This window comes from Mustela nivalis (genome assembly GCF_964662115.1).
Source record: "Mustela nivalis genome assembly, chromosome: 8".
Lineage (NCBI taxonomy): Eukaryota > Metazoa > Chordata > Mammalia > Carnivora > Mustelidae > Mustela > Mustela nivalis.
Genome location: NC_139027.1, coordinates 82,112,003 through 82,136,562, shown reverse-complemented (window position 1 = coordinate 82,136,562; position 24,560 = coordinate 82,112,003). Strand labels below are relative to the sequence as shown.

The 24,560-nt window shown below is 40.4% G+C and overlaps 1 protein-coding gene across 4 annotated transcripts in view; it reads right to left on the bottom strand.

The window, feature by feature from the left end:
• The window catches only part of SLC9A2 (solute carrier family 9 member A2), a 98,963-nt gene that overhangs the window by 15,819 nt on the left and 58,584 nt on the right, over nucleotides 1-24,560 (bottom strand). For all 4 annotated transcript variants that reach the window (XM_082747160.1, XM_082747161.1, XM_082747162.1 and 1 more), the window contains exons 4-8: nucleotides 23,920-24,137; nucleotides 23,313-23,515; nucleotides 12,412-12,501; nucleotides 11,584-11,654; nucleotides 4,738-4,899 (exon numbers count right to left, since the gene is read on the bottom strand). In XM_082747160.1, the coding sequence (XP_082603286.1) occupies nucleotides 4,738-4,899; nucleotides 11,584-11,654; nucleotides 12,412-12,501; nucleotides 23,313-23,515; nucleotides 23,920-24,137 (744 nt within the window). The remainder of the gene's footprint in view (nucleotides 1-4,737; nucleotides 4,900-11,583; nucleotides 11,655-12,411; nucleotides 12,502-23,312; nucleotides 23,516-23,919; nucleotides 24,138-24,560) is intronic.

Below are 24,560 nucleotides of genomic sequence, written 5' to 3'. Positions count from 1 at the left end.
CAATAGATATTGAATTTTATTATATAATTTTTCTGCCTCAATTATAGATAAATAATGACCCTTGATTTCTCTTCTCTTATTCTGTAAAAGTGACAAACAACTGATTGATTTTTTACTTTTAAGCCACCATTATATTCCTGGACTAAGTCAAAATTATTCTGATATATATCTTTTTACAGATCTCTGGATTGGGTTTGCTAATATTATGTTTGGAATTTTTACAGAAATATTAAGTCTATAATTTTATTTCTGTATAAGTGTCTTTATCAGGTTTAAGATCAAAATTGTGCTAGTCCCATAAGGCAATTTGGGAAGATTTCCATCTTTCCTTACTTTCTGAAGAAGTCTGTGCAAGATTTGTTTTATCTCCTCCTTAAATGTTTGGTAGAATTTACAAATAAAGCCATATGGCCTTAGGGGTTACTTTGTGGAAACAATTTCAATTATAGATTTATTAACTTAATACTTGAGTACTATTCAGATTTTCTGGCTTTTATGGGTTTAATTTATCGTTCCTTTTCCTAAGTTTCTAGAATGGATTATTGATTTTCAGCCTGACTTTTTTTTTTTTTTGACATTAAGTGTTAAAAAAATTTTTTTTCATTAAATGTTAAAAAAAATCTCCCTTTAAACAATGTTTTACACATGTTTTCATATGTCATACTTTTCAAAATATTTTCTGATTTACATCATAGTTTATTTGATTTAGTTTTCATTTAACTTCTAAGTAAAGGGATATTTGACTTTTTATACTGTTTTAGATTTTATTTTGTTTTTGATTTTATTTTGTTTCATGTGTGAAACTTTTAAAGATTTGGTTGTTTATTATGTGGTTGAAATCTTCTATATCTTTACTGAAAGTTTGTCTGCTTGTACTGTCAGTTTCTAGGAGAAGAGCTATACAATTATCCACTATGATTATGAGTTTGTGTATTTCTACTTATGGCTCTGCTGAGTTTGGTTTTATATATTTTGAGGTTATGTTATTATTTGTATGCTAATTTAGACGTTTCTATCTACTTTTAGAATTGAGCCTTTTATCGTTATGAAATGAATCTCTTTATGCCTAGCAATATTTTCCTATAAAGTTTACATTTTATGAAAATAATTACACAAACTTTCTATTGTTTAGTGCTTCAACAAGATACCTTTTTATCAGCCTTTCACCTGTAAACGTTCTGTACCCTGAGATAAAAGCACTAGCTCTTATAAGCAGCATCTAGCGAGTTGTATATTTTCATCCATTCTGATCACCCATCTTTTTAAATGGGATAAATTTATATTTAATGTAATTACCTTTGCGTTTAAAGCTATCATCTTACTATTTGCATTCCATTTGTTCTATTCTATACTTGCTTTTTCTACTCTGTTGCCTTTTTAAATTTTATTTTATTTGGATGTTTTATTTCCCTGGTCTGTTAGCTTGTTACATTCTTTTATTGTTTTTTCAGGGGTTATGTGGGATTACAACATTAGAATACAACAACACCAGTCACCTCCCTCCAATTTATAAGCTATTTTTGTTGTTAATTTTAATTCTATTTACACTCAAAACCCCACATATATTATTATTTTATGCAATTACTATTCATTTAGGTTTTATAAATATTTATCTTTTCCATTATTTTAATCTCTTCCTTAATCTCAAAGCTTCTAGGTGATTCTTCCTTCTGTCTGAAACATTTAATCATTCAATGTAGTATGATGGCTTTTTATCTATCTAAAAATATTTTTATTCTACCTTTTTTTTAAAGAATATTTTAGCAGGATATGGACCCCTAAGTCATCAGTCACTTTCTTTCAGAATTTGGAGGATGCCAATGGTTTCCATGGCTTTTGTTGAAAAATAAGTTGTCAGGTATGTTTCTTTTTTTTCTCTTTTGAAGAAAATAGGTCTCTTTTTTCATCTGATTATGTTTAAAATTTTCTTTTTGTGTTTTTGACTTGTAGAAATTTTACTAGCTTTTGGTTTTGGTTTTCTTCTTACTTAATCTGCTTGGGGCTTGTCATAGTTCATGTCTTTTATCTGTTTGGGAAAAAGTTCAATCATGATCTCTTAAAATACTATTTCTACTAATTTATCTCTCATTTCCTTTCAGAACATTTCATAATATCCCATATATTTCTTACTTTGTTTCCCATATTTTCCATATTGTCTTTTTCACTATATGCTTCATTCTGATTATTCCTTCTGCCCTATCTTCCAATCAATCAATTCTCTCTACAGCTGTGTCAATCTTTTACACTATCAAATGAGATCCCAAATTTAGTTAATTTTTAGCTCATATATTCCATTTAGGTCTTTTATTTATATCATCTCCATGACAATGTCAAAATTGTTGATGCCATTTTCCATCCTTAAACATACTTTTAATTTTAAAGTCCCTAACTCAACTATCTGAAACCCACTTGTGTGTCTGTTACTACTGTTTTTGTTGATCTTTTTCTCAAAGATTCCAATAGCATTTCCTTATCTACTTATATCTTTTGATTGGTTGCTAGACATTATAAATGAAAAATCATGGAGATAGTTTAAGACTCTTTATAATCTTATTTTCCTCCAGAGAAGATTTAAGTTTTTTTCTCTCAGTCAGCTGGGATAAAAGTAATATCGATCTTAGATGATTTAAACAATCATGGATTGAGATAATTCTAGGTCAGACTTCTTTCCTTTGAGGGTTAAGGTATAGAATCCTAAAGTAACAACCTACAGCTGAGCACAAGAGCTCTTCTTTCTTGGTAGGTCCTAAATTCCAATTTTATTCTCAAAGACCAATCAGTCTGTCAAAACTTCTGTTTTAGCCTTTTAGACTCTTAGATCATTTCTCTGTGATCCAGGGGGAAAAGGGCACCAAATGCCAGTTCCATCTTCTTGGACTTCCCTTTTCTGTTGACTCTAAGCCAAGAAATTCCTCATCATCCTGGTACTTTGCAGCTTTAAAGCAAATTTATAAAATATATATATATATATATTTTTTAAAGATTTCATTTATTTATTAGACAGACAGAGATCACAAGTAGGCAGAGAGGCAGGCAGAGAGAGAAAAGGAAAGCAGGCTCCCCGCTGAGCAGAGAGCCCGATGTGAGGCTCAATCCCAGAACCCTGAGACCACGACCCAAGCCGAAGGCAGGTCTAACCCACTGAGCCACCTAGGTGCCCCTATAAAATATATTTTGTTCTTTTTTTCCTAGTTGTTTTCCTAGGATAGTCTGTCTAGAACACTTAATCCATTACTGCCAGAAATACAATTCTTTATTACCTCTCTTTTTGCTTCTAATTTCCCTTAAAGAAAACATTTCAGGAGATGTGGAATGGTCAATATGGTATTCATTTATCTAACTGTGCAGCTGACCATTAATTCTGCTACTCACTTCCATAAACTTTACCTTTGCTCTGCTTATTACCAGTTTCTAAATGAAGTATAAATAGGAAGTAAAACTAAGATTTTTTTTCTCCTGTGATCACAAAGACATTGACTCTCTTTTGTGAAGCTGAATAATTGAATTATCTCTTGCTACAACTGCAAACAGAATAGTGCATAAGAAAGATCGTTAACTTGTAAAGTTAGAGGGAAACAAAGATCAAGTCTAGTCCCATTTTCCACTTGGAAGAAACTCGATCTCAGGAAAACAGATGAACCAGCTTAAGGTCACAGGGTGAATTATGGCAGGGTGGGACTATAAATCAGTCACTCTGCTCACACCACTACTGTTTTGGGGCAGTATAATGCCTGTACCTCCAAGCCCTCCTGACCATGTTTCTTTTTCTTCTGGATTGTGTAAACTCCTATATTTTTAATAGGGGATTTACAGTCTTAGTAAAAAGCCTAGTTTATATGGTTGGGTGTGATTTGGAATTTCATGTCTCATTTCAGCTCTCCCACAGATCGTATTTTAATTAGGTGACATGTATTTTAAAGGTACTTCAAGCTCATCGGTGAAAGAAGAAATCAGCAGAAACAGTAATTTCTGTCATTTTGTGGTAGGGAAGGATTGATGTTTACATGGTAAAATGACCTATGGTTAACTGAGCAGTTACTGTCCTGCTATAGATTTGCTCTAGAATTTTGGATAAGTCACTTTACTACCCTGAATCTTCATTTCCTCATTTTTAAAACTAGGGAGACAGAAAAAACAATGACTCCCAATCCTGACTGCATACTGGAAAAAGCTGAAGAACTTAGAAAGAAAATATACCCATACCTGGGCCTTACCCCCAGAGATTTGGGGTTTACTGCTGTGGGCAGGGCTTGGACATCTGTATTACTTAAATGCTCCTAAAATATTTTTAATGTACACCCTCAGTTGGGAACCGCTGTACCAGGTGATCACGACTGTTCTTTGCAAGCCTTCAACTATGACTAAATAAATAATCTATGAGGAAACAGCTATATAATTACATGCATACTTACAATCATACACCTTAAGATATTCCATTTCAAAATTCTTGCTGAGGAGGCACTTTGCCAAAGCAATGAATTACCACAAGAAAATATAACAAAGGCATAATTGCTCTAAACATGACAAGGTATTTTCTGGCCAGCCAATTGTAAAATAACACAACATGATGGGACCTGATGTAACATAACAGAAGGTACATTTCTAGGCTTCACTTTTTAACCAGAATCTCGTCCTTCTGGGAGGTCTAGGGCATAGAGGAAATTTGTTACCGTGACTGCTTTCAAAAAACTATAAAGACGCACTTAGTAGTACTTTTATTTGCAAGACCGTACTTACTTCAAAGATGCAAAAGAAGGAACCGTACTTATCATCCCCGTCTCTGCCATCTCGATGGCGTGTTTTATTTCAAGCTTTTTATATAAAGACACAATGCTTGACTTGGGTTGGTTTTCGCGAATCAAAAGCTTCCGCAGGTATTTGTCATCGAACTTCTTAAACCTGGAAATAAAGAAAATCCAAGCTTCAATTAATTCGTACTACATTGACCAACCCTCCCCCCCAAAAAAACCCCAACACAAGTCTGTTTTTACCATCATTTCTACCACACTCGGGAAAAAAATGAGTAGCCATGTTTCGCTTGTCTGATTAATATTTATTTTTATATGTGCATACCTGGATATATGTGTATATAAAATATATGTATATATAAATGTTACTTTTGGTACATTTTTGTATAGAGCCATGATATACATGCATCTAATTATAGATTAAAATATGTATATTTTTAACATTTGTAATTTTCCTGCTTTTCCTTTCAGCGACAGTACTCAAAAGTATTAATATTTGGGGTGCCTGGGTGGCTCAGTTGTTAAGCGTCTGCCTTTGACTCAGGTCATGATCCCAGAGTCCTGGAGTTGAGCCCCACATTGGGCTCTCTTCCCAGCAGGAAACCTTTTTATCCCTCTCCCACTACCCCCTGCTTGTGTTCCTTCTTTCGCTATCTGTCAAATAAATAAATAAAATCTTAAAAAAAAGTGTTAATACTTCCTCCAATTCCTCTTTCTCTGTTTTTCTTTAAAACATTCACTACTTTTGCCCCCAAAACTCTGCTGAAGCTACTCGTATTGAGGTCATCAGTGACCCCAGAATATAAATCCAATGGCCAATCATTAGCCGTCACCTTTCCTGACCTCTCCCGCTTAACACATGGTCTTCTAGAAAAAAACACACCCTTGGGTCCCCTCCTAACTCTTTCTCAACCATGGTCTTTATCTTCTATCTGGCCTCTTGATGTAGGACCCAGGGTTCCCTCTTGGTCCTCTTTACCTCCGCTTGCTCTGAGGCCATCTTGCCCAGTCTCCTGATTTTTTTTTTTTTTTTTTTTTTTTTAAAGATTTTATTTATTTTTTTGACAGAGAGAAATCACAAGTAGATGGAGAGGCAGGCAGAGAGAGAGAGAGGGAAGCAGGCTCTCTGCTGAGAAGAGAGCCCAATGCGGGACTCGATCCCAGGACTCTGAGATCATGACCTGAGCCGAAGGCAGCGGCTTAACCCACTGAGCCACCCAGGCGCCCCCAGTCTCCTGATTTTAATGGCATTTCTATGCCACCACTCCCACATTTGTGTCTCCTGCTCCAGTCTCGCCCTAAGCCCTGGAAAGGGCTATTCAACTGCCTAGTCAAGTCCTAAGCCAGGCCCCACTTAGATATCTAGTTGTCAAATTTGATGTTCCCAGATTGAACGCACTTTCTCCTACAGTCTTCACCATTTCAGTTAATGACCACTCTACCAGGCCAAAACCCCTGATGTCAACTTTGATTCTTCTCCTTTTCTCACATTCCATGTTAAGGCAGGAATTGTGTCCCCCTAAAAATTCACAGATTGAAGTGCTCACCCCTAAGACCTCAGAATGTTATTTGGAGACAGGGTCTTTACATGTCAATTAAGTTAAAATGAGATCATGAGGGCATGTCTCAATCCAATATGACTGGCATCTCTGTGACTAAAGCAAATTTGGACACAGACAGTAAAGAGGCAGGAAGGAGGCCAGCTGCAAGCCAAAGAGAGAGGCCTGTACAGATGCTTCCCCTTGTGGCCCCCAGAAAGAGCCAAATCTGCTGACACTTTGATCTTGGACTTCTAGTCCCCAGGACTGTGAGAAAATAAATTTCTGTTGTTTAAACCACACAGTCTGCGCTACTTTGTTATAGCAACTCTAGCAAACTCATAATCCATTATCCACTCTGTTGGCAATTTCTGTTGGTTCCACCATCAAAACACAAACCCAACCCAACCAGGCCTCAACACTTCTACACTCCTATCTCTTGGATCTACCCTGGTCCAAGACATCATCATCTCTCAAGCATATTCTTGCAATAGGCACCAACTGGTCTCCCTGCTTCCACCACTGCATTCCTACAGACTACCCTTGACACAGAAGCCGAGTGATCTGGATAAAATATAAGTCAAACCATGTAAAACTCTGTGTCTCCCTTGACTAAATGCACAATGACCTAGGGGGCCCTTCATAATTTGGAGCTGCATCTCCTAGCACTGTTCTCATGTCCAGCCTCACTGGTGGTTTTTCTGTCCCGGAAACTTGCCAGCTCTGCTCCCACCCATGCGCCTTTAGACCCAGTATTCCTTCCACCATGAACACTCCCCCACACACCTACATGGCTCAGTTGCAGACCCTCCTTTAAGTCCTTTCTCAGGAGTCATTTATCAGAAAAGCTTTTCCCTTCCAACCCATTAGAACCACATGTCATCTCTCACCCCCTGAACTTCCTATTCTACCTGCTACACATATTTTTTGCCATAGCAGTTATCATTTTCAAATAGGCTATATAATTCCTCTTACTTTCTGTCCCCTACCACTAAAATGATACATATGGGCAGAGATTTGTCTTGTTTTGTTTTCCATTTTTGTTCTTTACCACCAATGCCTGGCATGCTGTAAGCACAGACAGTGGAATGGATCATTTGGTCTCAATTCCTCCCTCTATCCACACCTTCTGCCCTATTACTTTGCCATGTCCTTGCACCATGGCCTAGGTGACCTGTGCTATCTTGTTTCCTGTCACTGGCCTTAATAATGTTCCCTGCTCTGGTCAGTGGGCTGTAGCAGACATAACAACTGGGTCAACGGCTTAAAATGGGCTTGTACTAAGAATTACCTCTTTGGTTTCCACAATTACCATGAGAAGGATATGATTGGAGTGACTCAGTCCCAGGACAAAGGTGAATGCCACATGATGTAGAGTTCAATCCCTCCAGTTACACCAGAGAAGGCCAGCTGGGATCAGCTGACAAAACCAACCAACCCCCTGAAGCATGAGCCAGCCCAGTCCACAGCAGCCCAGCACAGCCCAGAGCCTGGACTCCCAGACTCATGACTCATGTGCTTTAATAACATGACTGTTGTTCGAGCAGCTGAGTAAAAGGGTGGTTTGTTATGTAACATTATTATGCCAATAGGTAAGCAAAATTGCATGCAATGAATATTTGTTGAGAAAGAAAGAAATGCATTACAGTGATTACCATAAGCCCAAGGAGGTTTATAGGTACACCTGTGCTACTACGATAGGAACAATGTGAACCCACATTCTTGGTACTGGCCCTTTGTTCTACACTGGAGGGCAATAAATAATTAAGGGGTCATCCTTTTCACTGGCTACTGCATGTAACAGGGACCAAGTTTTTTTTCTATGTTTATTCTAAATTTCATGTGAGGCTCATTGGGCTAGGACTTCTGGCCACAACACATCTTTTTAAACTTTGGTTACTCTTATTATTATTTTAGCTTTTCACTAGAGAGAAACAAAAGGGAGAATAAGCATTAAGGGCAAAGGCATCTGATTTAACATAGGAACTGTATGCTTTCTATGTTTTATTTTCACACCTTTCAGTTCTCTGCCAACCTACACCTAGGTGCGCTCTCTTGCTGTCATTAGACTCCTTGTACCAAGTCTGAGAAACTTCCCTCCTCAAAGGTTTAAAACTTGCCTTTTCTCAAAGGATCAGCTGCCTCACAAATTCTCTGGCAAGATGACTAGAAATCCACAGCCTTAAGGATTCCAGAGGAAATGGAAAGATACCCAACATACCTAAAACAGTCCACTTCTTTATATATGATCTTTAGTAACATCAACAATTAGGTGCATACCAGAGATAGGATCTGAGCAGAGCTGATTTTGAGAATGATCTGCGTCAGCACCAAATTCCTCCATACCTACACACACTTCCCTGCTCTACCTGTGACATCCAGTACACTTGAAAAATCCAGGGAATTATGCTGAAATTTACCTGGAGACTGTCATGCACGGAAATATACAGGGATTGAAAGAAAGATGTACACTGCAGTGGAAAACTGAAGACACGGAGCTATAGTACCTTTCAGACATGGAATCAGAGTTGGCTCTGCCATCTTTAGTATTTATAGTCTAATTAGCCTGGCAGCCTGTAGATGTTGGCCTGGAACAGACTCATGTACACCAGAGACAGAGTATCTCTGCCTGAAAGAAAGGATGCAGCCAGACTTTCTCTGATATTCCTTTACCTGAGGTTCCAGACCAAATCTCCATGACCACAGCGTCCACCACTTCCTCCTAACACTGCCCCAGGGATGCTGACCTGATTCCTGCTCACGTCTTTGTCCCCATTTGGGAGGTAGAGGCGAGGTATACATCCTTACACTAATTTCCCCTTTGAAAAAGGACCAACTGTCCTGGGTGATGACTTTCTCCTGCCTCTCCAGGGAAAGACATGGGATCCCGGAGGAGTGAGAAAAGTGATCAAGTGGTCGGGTGCAAAGGGAGGAGGCAGGTGGAAAACAGACCTGGCTGAGAAAAACAACAACAACAACAAAACAGAGGAAGAGAAGCAGAAAAGTCTGAATTGCTGGCTTGGCAAAGACAAGGATCTGTCTTTGTTAGGAAGGTCCCAGGCACATAAAGCAGGTTAGTGCGTAGAAAGTCACAGCACCGATGGGTAGGGTTCTCTCACCTACCCCCTGCCTGCAAAAATGTGACTCCTGCCCAAGACAAATGGTCATTTTCCCCCCATATTTTAACAATGGAGATTTTAGTTTGCTTTAGTACTTTGTGCCCCCTCATAGTTAACTCTCCATATAAATAAACTATTTTTTCTTTGCTTACAGAGTAAGGCTCTGTCTATGAGGCTTTTCTCCACTAGCAACCAGTGTGGTCAGGTTTGTCAAGGGTGTTTTAGCACTTAGAGTCTCTGTAACTCATCTTACTACTTAATGACAGCACTCACTCATTCACACACACACCCATTTGCTGTGTAACTATTTTGTTGCCTTTATTATATTGCAAAATTTTAAAGTCCTGAGTTCATGGTTTATACTTCTGCTATAATCCAGTATCCTGTCAGAACATGTGAACAAACAATAAGCACTCAAAAACTCCCTGATGTTAAATTACATAAATTGGCAGCTTGGTTAACTTCATGTAAATTAGCAGGGGGTGGGGGAGGGCTTCTATTACAAGTTGGGAAAGCAAAGGAAAGAAAGAAACTACCAAAATATAGTTTAAAGCTGTTGTCTGTCTCCTTCAAAAAGCTTTCCTAACCAGTGATGTGAGGATAAATGTTCACAAATCGTTTTATGGGGGAAAAAATGGGCCCTGGTTTATAGTATTTGTCAGTTCCTCCGCATAGGACCCCCAGGCTGACTCAGGCTACCTGTGTGGATGGCACTGAATGTGAAGTCAGGAGGAGAGGGACATGGTCAGCTTCTGGTGGTCGGGTGAGCTGGTTCCTGAGCTCCCAACTCTGGTTCCGTGGTCCCCAACCCTGCTGTTGGAATTAATCCTGGAAGTCTGTTTTTCAGTTTATACGAAAGCATGTACCAAATTCTGCCTGGCTAGTGTACCTTGTCCATTTCAACTACAGGATCCTTGAAGAGGGGCGCCTGGGTGGTGCAGTGAGTTAAGCATCTGACTCTTGGTTTTGGCTCAGGTCACGATCTTGTGGTCTTGGGATCGAGCTCCACATGGAGCTCTGTGCTCAGTGCAGAGTCTGCCTGAGATTCTTTCTCTCTCCCCCTCCCCATGCTCACTCCTTTGTTCTCTCTCAAAGAAATAAAATCTTAAAAAAAAAAAAAAAAAGAACCTTGAAGGGAGACATCACAAAGCCTTTAAAAGTTAACTGGAAAAAAAAAAACAGAAATAGACAGACACATTTATATAAGCACACATAATCTTTCATAGAAGTGCAGCTTTAAAAATATTTACTTCTTGGGACGCCTGGGTGGCTCAGTTGGTTAAGCAGCTGCCTTCAGCTCAGGTCATGATCCCAGCGTCCTGGGATCGAGTCCCACATCGGGCTCCTTGCTCAGCGGGGAGCCTGCTTCTCCCTCTGCCTCTGCTTGCCATTCTGTCTGTCTGTGCTTGCTCTCTCCCCCTCTCTCTCTCTCTGATAAATAAATAAAATCTTTAAAAAAAAAGTATTTACTTCTAAAAAAAATTTGTCACTTCTATTTGTTACAATACCTGTATTTAAAGTTTGTTTGTAAAATACATGTTAGTCTAATTATATCATCAGGTGCTCCAAAGCTCTGCATTTGACAAAGCCCCTCAACATATGCAGGACCACAAACAGTAATGGAACCCTCAGTTTTTCACCAATAGGCTGTATATCTCAGTCTCCCTTGTTGTGAGAAAGGCCTGCATGACTGAGTGCCTGCCACAGAAGGCCAGGCCATGTGTGTAACTGGAAGAATTGTGTGAAAGCTTCCGGTAACTCCAGTTAGGAGGAAACCAGTAGTACATATTCTTTGTCTCTTCATTATCTTTCTTCCTACATGCAGCCTGGAATGTGTGCATGATGGCTAATGCTGGAGCAGCCATTCTGGTCCAAGAGGCAACCTTGAAAATGGAAATTGTTTGCAGATTCACCAGGACAGAAGCATCCTGGGACCATGACAAGTCCGTGCAGCAAAGCTCACCTACATTGCCACAGAGGTCTGGCTTTTTACAGAAGAGCAAGATAAGCTCCTATTTTGCTCTGGGTTTTTGTGATTGATGAACTTTATCTCAAAGGACATACTATGGAACAACACAGGACAGACTCGTAGCTCTGAAAAATAACACAGGTCAGTAAATCCTGCCTCCAGAGTGAGCCAGAGCCCCTTCATAATATAATGGCATAAGACCTTCTTACTTGTCTCTCCAGAAGTTGTGACCCCAGTGTCCACAAACATCTTCAATTCCAGTCTTCACATGATCAAAAAACTGAAACAGAAAAAGTAGGCTACTGATTATTACCTGAAATGAGTAATTTACATTCTACTTACATCATGCCTAAATTTCAAAGACCCTAACCATTTTTGCTTTTCTTCTATTGTTGAGTTTTTGTTTGTTCCATTTTGTTTTCACGAGAAGCAATGAAACAATGATTCTTCTCCAAATACATTGATTTTACTATATCAATAATAAGCAATTCTCAGGTTATTTTTCGCATCATAGTAGTCTATTCATAATTTTGGAAAATATGAAATATAGTGATAATTTTCAAAAAGAAACATTTTCAGACTGAAGGAAGTAACCAGAGGGATTCCTTGTTCTCCCATTCCCAGGAGGTCTAGCAGGTTGTTTTTTTTTTTTTTTTTTAAGATTTTATTTATTTTATTTGACAGGCAGAGATTACAAATAGGCAGAGAGAGAGAGAGAGGGAGAAGCAGGCTCCCTGCTGAGCAGAGAGCCCAATGTGGGGCTCAATCCCAGGACCCTGGGATCATGACCTGAGCCGAAGGCAGAGGCTTTAACCCACTGAGCCACCCAGGCACCCGAGGTCTAGTAGGTTAAACTGGAGAAGCCACTATGGGGCTGTGCTCACACCCCCAACTCATGCCCTCTTTGGCCCTCTCCCTTTTACCCTCTGCCATTTCTCTCTCCTTCAAGAAATGAGCACCAGAATGCCAAGCTGTCGACTGAACACAACAAGTTTTTCTTTTATCATTTAAATCATGATTACTACATTAACACTTACCCTGCAATGGATTTCTTCACTGACAGCTTGTTGTTTCTTATTAGACCTCTTAACATCGAGAAATTCCACCAGTGGTCGGATAGTAATTCCCTGCACAGGGAGGAAAAAAAGTGTATCTTCTTATAAAGTTAAGTGAAAAATTTAAAAATAACTTTTGTTCTTCCAAGCTTTGATAACCAACAAAAGATATCCTCCTCTCAAAATTTAATACAGTATATGTAATATTTCATTCATTTTTCCTCCTCTCCAGTAACTGGCATATTTTCAGAGGGCCATGTCCCAACACGTGCTATTAGAAACCAAACAATGGATAGTGTTCAAGAAATTGCAAACTAATTCTAAGTAATTCCAAGAAAGAGAGAAAGAAAGAAATTCCAAGAATTAATAAAGTATTATCCAAGTCAAAGGAATCACCTACTTTCATTATCCACAGGAAACTTTTCAATAATTCTTACATTCATTAATTTATTAAAGCCATTTTCATGGTACTTTTGTGGCACACGTGTTGGGGTCTTGCATTTGGGATACAAAGATAAATAACTAAGGCCCTCAGTGGTAGGACTTTGTAGTTTTAAAGGGAGAAGGATAGTCCAAAAACAGTTACAGAGTACACTAAAGGAAGAATGAGAGATACACAGGAAGTCAGCCCAGAAAGGCCTCATAGAGAGGGAACAATGAACATGGCGGAAGCATATCATAGCAGGGATCAACCACGAGTAAAGAACCAGCAGTGAGAAAGGGTACAGAGGATTTGGGGCATATTTGTCAACTTGGAAAATGGAGAACCTTAGCTATTTAGTAACCTAAGAAGAAAAATTTCCTTCACATGATAAAAAAGACATCTGCCAGAAATCTACAGTGAACATCAGACTTAATAATTAAACATTAAAAGCCTTTCCATTAGAACTGGAAATAACACAAGGATACTCTTTATCTGCTATATGACACAGTTCTGCATGTCCCAGTCATGTCTCTGTCTCTTATTTAAGAGACAGAGAGGTAGAAGTGTAGATACTAAAATTGAAATAAGGAGATTTTTGTTGCTCATGAATGATTTAGTTTTTGTACTAAAATATCTAAGATAATCCCTTTTTCATTTAAAAATACCAAGAAAGTTTAATAAAGTGATTAGATATAATGTCAACTTAATAAAAAAAACCTTAATGTTAACTTTATTTTTAAAAATTTTAAAATTAAAAAAAATTTCAATTTTAAAAAAGAAAGAGAACAAACACCTACATGAGAGGGAAAATATATTAGTGTGTACTAATATATAATAATATATAAAATATATATACTATACACACATTAAATATATGTACTTATATACTCTATCCATGTATATATGTATAATATATAATCCATGTATATATAATATATAATCCATGTATATATAATATATATGATATACAATATATAATATACAATAAACTTATACACTCTATCCATGTATATATAATATATAATAATACACATATATATAACACACATAATACACAATATATAATATATAATCCTATCATGAAATGCATAAAACCTTCACAAGAAGAACTATAATGGGATTCCATAACAATATTATGTTGACAATTTTATCTCAGTACATGCAATACAATTTGTATACCATATTCCAAAAGGATTTTTGTTAACAGAACTAGAAAAGTCAGCTCTATATTAGACAGAAAAATTTAGAAAAAGAAGAATTATAGTAGAACTTAGATATCAAAGCAAACAATCACAGACCTGTACCCCTGGGGATAAAAATATATCATATGTTTATAAAAAATAAAAAATTTAAAAAAATATAAAACAAACAATCAGCTAATATACTTAAAATTACGAGACACAAACACTAAAATAGGCCAAGGGAGGAGGGGGTGAGAACATGGGGCCAAGAGATCCCGATACTCCTGCATGGCAGGCAGATGGCCGGCCCTTCTTGGCGTGGGGAGCACATGGCGTGGGGGTGGTAAGAGGATTGGGGGCAGTGGGGAAGGGATGGGTATACTGAGATATGTTCCCTGCCACACATTTGATTTCGTCTCACTTTTATGCATGCCTTTATTTGAAAATGCTTTTGATTATATAAACTGTGAAACACACATTCACTTTTTAAAGGTGGTCATTCACTGTTCCATCAATCCGGCTTTGGGAATTTTTTAAGCTTAACTTCAACTTTCTGGAGTGTGAACTGATTTTGACCAAATTTGGCAGAAGACACACCTTATGTCTCATTGGCCTTTTAGTCTGTCACTTTGAAATCACACAGGAGGTAATAAACAGTTTTCCAATTAACATGTATCCTGTAATTTTTAACTTATGTAAATGAAAATGGGTGTAAACATTGTTTACAGTGATGGGTGATTCCACTGAACTCCAGATTCCATGAAGCCCCAGATTTAATAAGCGCTCCAGGAAAAAAAAAAAAAAATGCAACAAAATCAGTGCAATGTTCTAAGGACGCTAACTGTTGTTTTGCATGGGTTTTTTTCCCCTATCCATATCCTTTAGTAAGAATAAAAATGTGGGGGCACCTGGGTGGCTCAGTGGGTTAAAGCTTCTGCCTTCGGCTCAGGTCATGATCCCAGGGTCCTGGGATCAAGCCCCACGTCAGGCTCTCTGCTCCACGGGGAGCCTGATTCCTCCTCTGTCTCTCTCTGCCTGCCACTTGTGATTTCTCTCTCTCTGTCAAATAAATAAAATCTTTAAAAAAAAAAAAGAATAAAAATGTGAGGGCCCAGGACTTAAAGACAGGACACATGCCGTAGTACAGATGTTGAGTGCTTCCCCTGGAGAGATAATCTAGAAGCTAGTGCGCTGTCATAAATAAAAACTGATCAGCTACAGAAGCAAGCATGGCCTGGTTCCTAGCGCGACTCCTGTTTCTAAAAATACCACATAGTGTAGTTTATAACTAATAAAATGTATTGGTTATATGCAACGGGTCATGGACACTGTCTTTGAACAACCTCTACTTAAACAGCTGCCTTCAGAGTCCCCTATTTGCTCTTTGAAGTATTTGCAGTTGTCATGTCATGTCAGCAGGAATGATTTGATGGGTTCCTCTCCCTCCCTTCTTCCTTCCTTCCTCAATCCATCTATTTGGAGACAGAGTACGTGGTGAATGTCATATTAAGTTCCCCACGCTGGACGCTATCCTCTAGGAGCCCTGGGTCTTGGGTTGGGAGAAATAAAGGAAAAACACAAGCAAAACCAAAAAACAACAGCTAACCTTTGAGAAAGCACCTTATTTTAACCACATTGCAAAATTTCCAGTTTAGGTCACATGGGAAAGCAACCTGATAAGCCTTAGAAAAATGGCTTGTTACCATCTGCATAGGTTAAAACAATAAAGAAATGCCTCGGTTTTCCAACAAACCACCGAAAACCATATTTGCAAAGGACAAACAACAGGTTCACCCATTCACTTTGGCTTTGGCACGATGCGCACAATACCTCGGGGCCAGACCTAAGGAAGGGAATGGTTTAACAGCAGTCATGGACAGGAGGACAGCCAGGCGAGCTCTGTTTTTTCCACCTTCTGCCACCTCTGTCTCCACCTGCCCTGCCTGCTTTTGCTCCCAGGAACATGAAGCACCAAAAAAACAACTGCTGTCTGACAAAGTCAGGAGCGTTCTTTTGGTTTGAGCTTTTGGAAGAAAATGATTTCTTGGGTTTTTTTTTGTTTGTTTGTTTTTTGTTTTTAATTAAAATTTACACACACACACACACACACACACACACGGAGAGATGGGAGGAGCTGTCTTACATTTCTCTGCTGATTAAGTAGACAATGTCCAGGAAAATGTAAAGAAACTCGCTAACAACAACAACAACAACAAAAAGTCACGCTTATTGCTCTGCTATCCCATATCCTCTCTAAGGCCTCGCTCCCGGTACAAACTTGATCAGAGAGATCATGGGCCCGGCTGCCCATGCGATGTGTAGCTCTGAATGGATAAGTGGTCAAGAACCATAAAAGTGTTCTCGGGGGTGCTCACGCTCTTCATGCCACAGCCTCCTGGTTCTGAGTATCTTTTTTTCAAGACTTAACCACACTGCACAGCAACTGGCTGTCAGAGGTCCGTCTCTTCCCCTAAATCACATCTCTCTCTTCACCGTGCTATCAGTGTTTCTCTCTACCGTCCCACCAGCATTCAGGCACGCTGCTATGGCTCCCACCTTTGAAAAACAAATAAAAACCCTCCTCTGGCACACATTCCCCTCCCACTATCACTCCTTTCCTCTCCCAGGCCTCAGCAGACTTGCATCCTTCTCCCCATCTCCAGTCTCTATCCTTCTCCCTGGAATCCTGGTGATTAGAGTTCCCATGCCCCCTAACCCAGCCCTCTTGTGAGTAGGTCCACTCATCAGGGACTTGCTGCATCCAATAGCCTGCTCTCTGCTCCCGCCTAGCCTGACTACACACCACATTTGTCAGAGTTGCTAGAACCCTCTCCTTCCTCGATACTTTCTTCACTTGTGTGGATGAGCCCCTCTTGATGTTTCTCCCATTTTACTATTCACCTTTTTCATTCTCCTTGGCTGGATCCTGAACACTTCTTAGACGTCTTGGTATTAGCATGCCTCCTCTATACTCTCCCTGTGCTCAAATTTCTACTTCCCACTCTGGTTTCTCCCATAAATTCTAGACCCATACATACAATTGCCTAGTCAATAACTCCATGTGGATGTCTAATAGGCAATAGGCCTTCCAAGATATATGTGACCAAAACCAAACACTTGATCCCCATCCTTCAAACCCAATACTCCCCTGATACTAAATTAAATATCACCTTCTTTTGCCTACTTGCTCAGTCGCAAACCCTTGCAACTAAAATATTGCTTTCTCTCAGATTCTAAATTATCCATCTACATTTTTTATCTTAAAAAATCTTAATCATCTTGCTCATTTTGTTGTAGGACCAGAATGAACGTTTGCTAATTCATTTGCTTAGTAATGGTATATGTTAATTAAATATAGGAATGTGTCATTGTTGCACTGTATATGTATCTTAAACATGACCATTCCTTTAACAAACTAAAGTACAATGTCTATAAAATAGTTGTCATCATCACCCAGTTCAACAGGCTGTCAGCAGACATTATTTTTTTTTCAATTTTTATTATTTATTGGTGGGGAGGGGCAGAGGAGAGGGAGAGAGGAATCTTAAGCAGGCTCCATACCTAGCGCAGAGCCCCACATAGGGCTCGAACTCATGACCTTGAGATATGACCTGAGCTGAAATCAAGAGTCGGATTTCTCACCAACTGAGCCACCCAGATGCCCCCAGAGGAATTTGATTATTGGTAAAGGCCAATCCACCCTGAGTCCTGAGGGTCCCACACACTCTTCCAGGGGGTGCCCATGATGCAGGGCCTCAACTACCTTTACCCAGGCCATTTCCAGGGCTGCATTTGCAACAAGCAGCATCGAGAGAGGAGGCAATGCCACCCTCAAGACAAAGAGAGAGAGATCCTCCTGCTCAGTGCCTGTATCCTGGAATGCAACCCATTGCATGCAGGGACATCTATCCTGGGTCCTCCATGGGGAAACCTGGGGTGTTTGAAATGCTGACACAAGTGAACAGGAAGCTCTGGCTACTACTTTGGCCATGAGTAATAAAGCCCTTTGTCCATGAAGCAGGGGTCAGGTATCTTCTGCAAGCACCCTTGGAAATTCTACAGCCAAGTTAAACTTGTTAACTTGCAAATATGGTAAAATCCCAGATGCTTCCAGTTCTGGACAATAACTCACAATAGACATGACATAGATCTGCAGTAGAGGCACAAAAAGATTGTCCTGTCATGAATTCCAATTAACCTTGCTACCTGATGGGCTTCTAGATAACCACTGAATGTATTTTCAGAATTCAGAGAGTCTGCTCCATAATAAATAAATAATAACCAGATTGTTAGATTGTTCTGCAATCATTTTTCTTTTCAAAAAAAAGAAACGTACAGTGAAGGGCATTGTTTTTCTTTCTTCTACTACCATTTTACTTAATGTCATAATTAAAATATAGCAAATCATCAGGTTAAATCATCAAATACTATGTTTACATACCAATTTCCTTTCTACTGCCTGGGAGGGAGATACCATTTTCTGGATCCACAGAAGCTCACAGAGGCTGTTCTGGGATAATAACTATCAGAATATCAGCCAGAATCTCAACCCAAGACAGCTTTCCTCCAGTGTCTGTGCTTTCTACTATGGTACTCTACCTTGCCTGCAATCTTGAATATAATTTTATTTTATTTTTTTAAAGATTTTATTTATTTATTTGTCAGAAAGAGAGGGAGAGTACAGGCAGGCAGAGTGGCAGGCAGAGGCAGAGGGAGAAGCAGGCTCCCTCAGAGCAAGGAGCCTGATGTGGGACTCGATCCCAGGACGCTCAGATCATGACCTGAGCCAAAGGCAGTCGCTTAACCGACTGAGCCACCCAGGCATCCCTTGAATATAATTTTAAAATAAGAGCTTATGTTTTATGTAACATTACCAAACTTATCTAAAAGAAAATGAATTCACATGCCCAAGGAATCAGAATCATTTACTCATTCAGTATTCCACAAGCAAGACTGTAGTCTGCTAACATGTTAATATGTTTCATCAAGAGGCTACTTTCTTAATTATCAGCATGATTCAAGGAATGTTAAAATTCTCATTATAAGTCTAGGCTTCCAATGATAAACCGTATGTCACAAGAATGCTATTTTAGAAGATAGTATTAACTCAAAAGTATTAGGGATAAGAGAGTTCATTGTACAAGAAATACTGAAATAAGGGGAAAAGACATTTAGACATTTAATGATAGATCCATCAACGTAAAAGCTGTCACTTGAAAAAGAATGCATAGCCCTTAATCAGAAGACAAAATGTTATGCAAAGATTATGATTAATTATTTCTACTCTGTTCATAACCCATTAAGTATTTTCTTTCAGGCTTCTTTCCCTGAGTTCCTTAATTATTGATGTATTCTGGAAAAAAAAATATCCTTTTCGAAGGGAGTGTGTGTGTGTGTGTGTGTTTGTGTGGGTATGCACGTGTGTATTCATAACCCAGAGTCTCATAAGAGCCAGATTAGTCTCCAATCTATGCCCACAAAAGGGTGGGACAGACAACAATGACAGGAAGATTATAGTATGAATGGAACTGCAGAAATTCTTCTTCCCCACAGGCATCAGAGAGAGCTTTGCCAGGTTATCCCTTCAACCTAATTGAAAGAGAAGACCGGCTGGGGGGTATGGTTACACACTCTGAATACTGACCCCCCCAAAATCTCTGAAGGGTTAATATGATATGCTTATAATACCAAATATAGCCAATAAGTCTAAGCTATCCTGTTTGCGGCTTCTTTTTTCATTTGTGACATCAAAAATTCTGTTAAATATTGCTATACATGCTATTCTTTCCAAGTGGGTGTGCAGGCTTGAAGATGAGGAATCCAAATTTCACCTATATCTTTTGGTCACTTTACAATTCCCAAAAGCCAAGATAGGAGTATAATAAAGAGACTCTGTATTAATCACCTATGCACACATTCATTGAGTAATAGTATACCTTTCTGCAATACTTTCCTTTTTCCTATGCTATGTTTTCATCTGATTGTAGAAACGTAATTTTCTGTCTGTTGAATATACTGACTGAAAAATTTGAGCTTGTCTTATGTACGTCCTCTCCTGAATTACATCTTCCTATTTAGTCATTTTTACTGGGTTTTACAAATGCATGTATCCATGAGGTTGGGGGAGGGGATTACTTCTGCCCCGCAGATACACTTGGGTGGATAATGGCCGCTGATATATTCATCTCCAAATGACCCAGTTCCTAGTTACACTAGACCAACACAGTTCTATTTTTGTATTTGACACCTTCAGTTCTGAGAGCACGGAGGAGTCCGGGGCACTGACTAAACCTTGGCAGGGCTCGTGGGGAGTGCTAAAGGACAGGGCAGCTGGCCTAGGAGAAGCGGTTGAGTCATTCACCCCCACCTGACTTTTCCCCTCAAGCCTGATGCCCTAGGATGCTCCTGAGAGATTAAAAGGCTCGAGGCAAAATGAATTCAATGTGCCATTTTGCCTCAGGTAAAGTGTGGGAGTAGCAAATTGGATGACTTTTTACAAGGATCCTATAAACACTCTAGTAAAAAGATAAAGGAAAGGGCATTCACTTCTCCTCTACACCCAGGTATCTCCCAAAGTATACGAAGTACATGGGATATTTGAACCAAAACTAGCATGTATTTACTTTAACTGAAGCTATTACTAACCACGACCTGGTCAACAATGTCTTCTGAGTAAAGCCAACGGAGGTCAGTCAGTCTCAGCTGGTCTGTGGGTCAGAGTCCTAGGCTCAAGTTCAGCTTCTGTCACTCACTTACATGTACCCTTGGGTCTGTCTCCTTTCTCTGTTTCAGACTCATGGGGCTCATTCTCAAAGGTGTGTGGTGAGGATGAAATGAGATAACACATACAGAAGAGGTCTTGTTTGAGTGCCTGACACAAGATAGCCATCACTGATGAGTATCAGCAGCAGGAAGGTGCTGGTGACAAAGACAACAAAGAAGTGGCCACTTCTTGACTTAGGACAGGGGCTCCCAAGGCATTCTTCTCCTGGATTCCTCACACAAAACAACCCACAGTCCCCAGCCCTGGGAGGTGTCAATGGATGAAGGATGAACTGCTTTTTGGGGAACTGATCAGCAGAAGGAGAAGGAGCACAGTGAGTTACAATATTGAACTCTTACTATGCAATTTATTTACAGTTAACACCAAACTCATTCCTGTTTCACTTTTTACTATCTGTGTAGACTTGAGAAAGGCACTGAAGTGCAGGCTCAGGGCCTCAGTGTCCTCATCTGTAATATGGAAATAATAACAGTGACTCCTAGAGTTCTGTGCCATAGAGTTGTTATGAGGATTAAATGAGATAATATAAAAAGAGCTTAGACCAGAGTCAGGCAACTAGAAACATTCTGTGATGAACTATTAAACAAATTATTTTTCTTAAAGTACCTCCTAAAGGGGTGTCTGGATGGCACAGTCAGTTATCACCTGCCTCTTGGTTTTGTTTGGCTCAAGCTGTGATCTCAGGATCACGGATCCCTGCATCTGGTTCTATGCTCAGTGAGGGGTCTGCCCCTCTCCCACCCTCTCTGTCCCTCCTCCAGTCCCCATCTCTCTCTCTCTCTCAAATAAATAAATAAATCTTTAAAACGAAGAATAAGTAAATAAAAATTACCCCCTAAAAATAAGCAAAAATAAATAAATAAAAAGTACCTCCCAGTTTTCCCCCTTTGTCATCAAAACTTGCCCTCAGGCTCCTTGGCTGCCTTCCTCTTCTCCCACGTGTCTTAAGTTTGGGCTGCCCTAGATACCAGTTCCTGGTCCTGTGTACTGGCTTCTTGGATGTATATTCACTCCCTTGACCATCCTGTCCAGTTTCAGCACCTCAAACACCAGCTCTCGACTTCCTCCCGAACTTCAGACCCAGTACCTTGCCTCCCGCTCATCCCTTTGCTTGTAGGTCAAATCGGCACCCCTCACCGGCCATGCTAGTAAACCAAGTCCCATCCTCTCCATCCACACACTTCCCTTCTCATGTGAGAGGAAGTCTGTCCTCCCAGCAGCTTGGACCAGAAGCTCTGGAGTCCTCCGGGATGGCTCTTTCCCTCACACCCACGTCTACCCCATTGGGGATCCTGAGATTTGAGAATCTCAGTCCTTCTCGGGACCCATTTTGCTTGGTGGCTACATTGGCCTCTGCACTACATTTTCCATGTCTATCCTGTCCTCTTAGTAGACTGTTCTTCAGTGTCCAAGGTGATCCTTTTACAAAGTCGGCCAAAACACATCACGCTTCTACACAGAACCCAATGGCTTCCCTTCCACTTGAAGAGCCAGCCCCTACATGGGCCCGTGTGGCCTTATCCTGTTGAGGACCCCAGAGTCTCCCTCACCGTGTTTATCCCCATCCCTCCAGCCACACTGGCCAGGAACATATTGCCTACATACCTTTGGTCCTATCAGTCTGTAATGTTCTTCGGCTTAGCTAACTCCTTCACTATCCCCCACAAGCTTTTACTCAAATGTCGTTTTTTCTCCATTGCTTTCTATGACAATTCTATTTAGAAGTGCAGCTCCCTCCACTCACTACTCTGCTTCTTGAAACACAGCACCATTCACCTTATATACTCTATAATTTACTCACTCCGCATGTCTAGTGTCCAGTATCTGCCATCCCCTCTGGGATGTAAGTTCGCTAGCACAGGGATATTTCTGCCTTTTGTTCACTCACAGATCCCAAGCCCCTAGAGCACTGTCCAGCACATAGCCGGAGCCTAATAAGTATTTACTAAATGGGTATCTGCAAAACAGAATCTCCTAAGGACTGGTTTAGTCACTTAAAGAGACTGATAGTCAAAGACCCAAACCCGTGTTCCCACCACACTTCCTGCCTCGCAATACTAAGCATGTAGTCACACATCCCACCATTTCAAGGGACACACTACTATGCTGTCAACTAATGTCAAATTGCTGCTGGAAGGTCATTACACGAGTAGCATGTAATGAGTATATTTACTGGGTCAGGGAGTGACATAAATGACAAGGATTAGCGAGCTCGGTTCATTAGTTTCCACTAGTAAGCTTAGATCACTAAGCTGAGTTTCCTTAAATAAGAATCCCTGCATGTGAGCCAAGTGACTAGATTGGATTCTCTTGGGCCCTTGCACAATCAGGTGACACCAGGAAGCAGCATTTTCCCAAACATCAGGACGACCAAAGCCGCAACACACGTTAGCCACTTGGCCTCCTGTGAAAGGAATTTGTTGTAAGAGCCTGAAAGATCTTGTCTCCTCTCGGTAACCGGAGAGACTCTGCCGAGAGGGAGAAGCTTACTCACCAGGATGAAGACAGTAAAGAATATGACAACGATTGCAGCTGTAATGAACAGCTTTTTCCGAGGAAACACAGCAGCAGGGAGGAGAAACACGAGCGCAAAGCAGATGGCACCTCGGAGCCCGCCGTAGGCAATGATGAACTGATCCTTAAAGGTCAGGGGAATCGTCCGGAACCAATTAATGACCTGAGTCAGGACAAAGACACCTGAGAACGAAAAGCAAAACCAAAGAAAACAGAGTGTGTGAGGCCAGAATGTGAAACCAGGAAGACTCATTCTCTGCGCTTCTGTGACAGGGCGAGGTGTCTAATGAGCCCCACAGTCTCTCCCCTTTTCCTCTGCTCACGGGCATTTGTTGTTCCAGGGTAACAGGGGGAAATGGGAACTCAGGGAGGCCAAGAGAGGTCAGTGTGACTTATAGCAAAGTCATGAAGGTACTTGGGGATGAACAGAATCCATGAGGAGTGGGGGAGAGGTGAGGGAGAGGGAGAGGAAGCAGCAGTAGCAGCAGATGAAGTAGCCAGCAGCTGAGGGGAGGGACGAGAAGAAGCAAGCCCCGTTCTTCTAGTGAGTGTTGTCGGGTGTTCCTTCAGGAAACAAGCACCATTACCCAGCGCTCGCCAGATCAGACAGAAGGCAAGAGTGAAGCACACGAAGGCCCAGTTCCACTCGTGGTTCTTCCCGACAGTGGACACGCCCATAAAGATGAAGATCAGGGTCTCGCTGACGCTGCTCAGCATCTTCATGAAATACTTGATGGTGGTGTACGACTTCTGAGATACGTTTTCTTCCACATACTTATTCATAGTCATTGCACAAGCAGTGATTCTGCAAGGAGAGATGCAGTTTCTATTTAAACACGACAATGACCCTAATCCAAATAGAAGACTCTGCACTTAAGAGCTAAGTCATGGCTCAACCCTTCTGCCCATCACTGTAACCTCGCTGATGGATTGGTATAAGTGAATGTGATCTGCATCGTTGAAACCCCACTGTCTCTGAAAGACCTCATCAATACCTATGGCTGGAACTTCTCAGCTCTGCCCAGCTTTGTAGTCCATTGTAGGGCATCGGCTCCTGCCAGCATCACAAATAGAACAGGTCCGCAATATATTCAAAACCCGCTCTCCTCCTGTAAAACCAGTTTTGTCTTCTCTATCGCTCTAGTTAGCCCCTAAAATGCTGACCTTGAAACTGTAGTCTCCTTGGCTTTTTCTCCCTGCCACACCTTCTCCGTGTCCCCCACCCCGC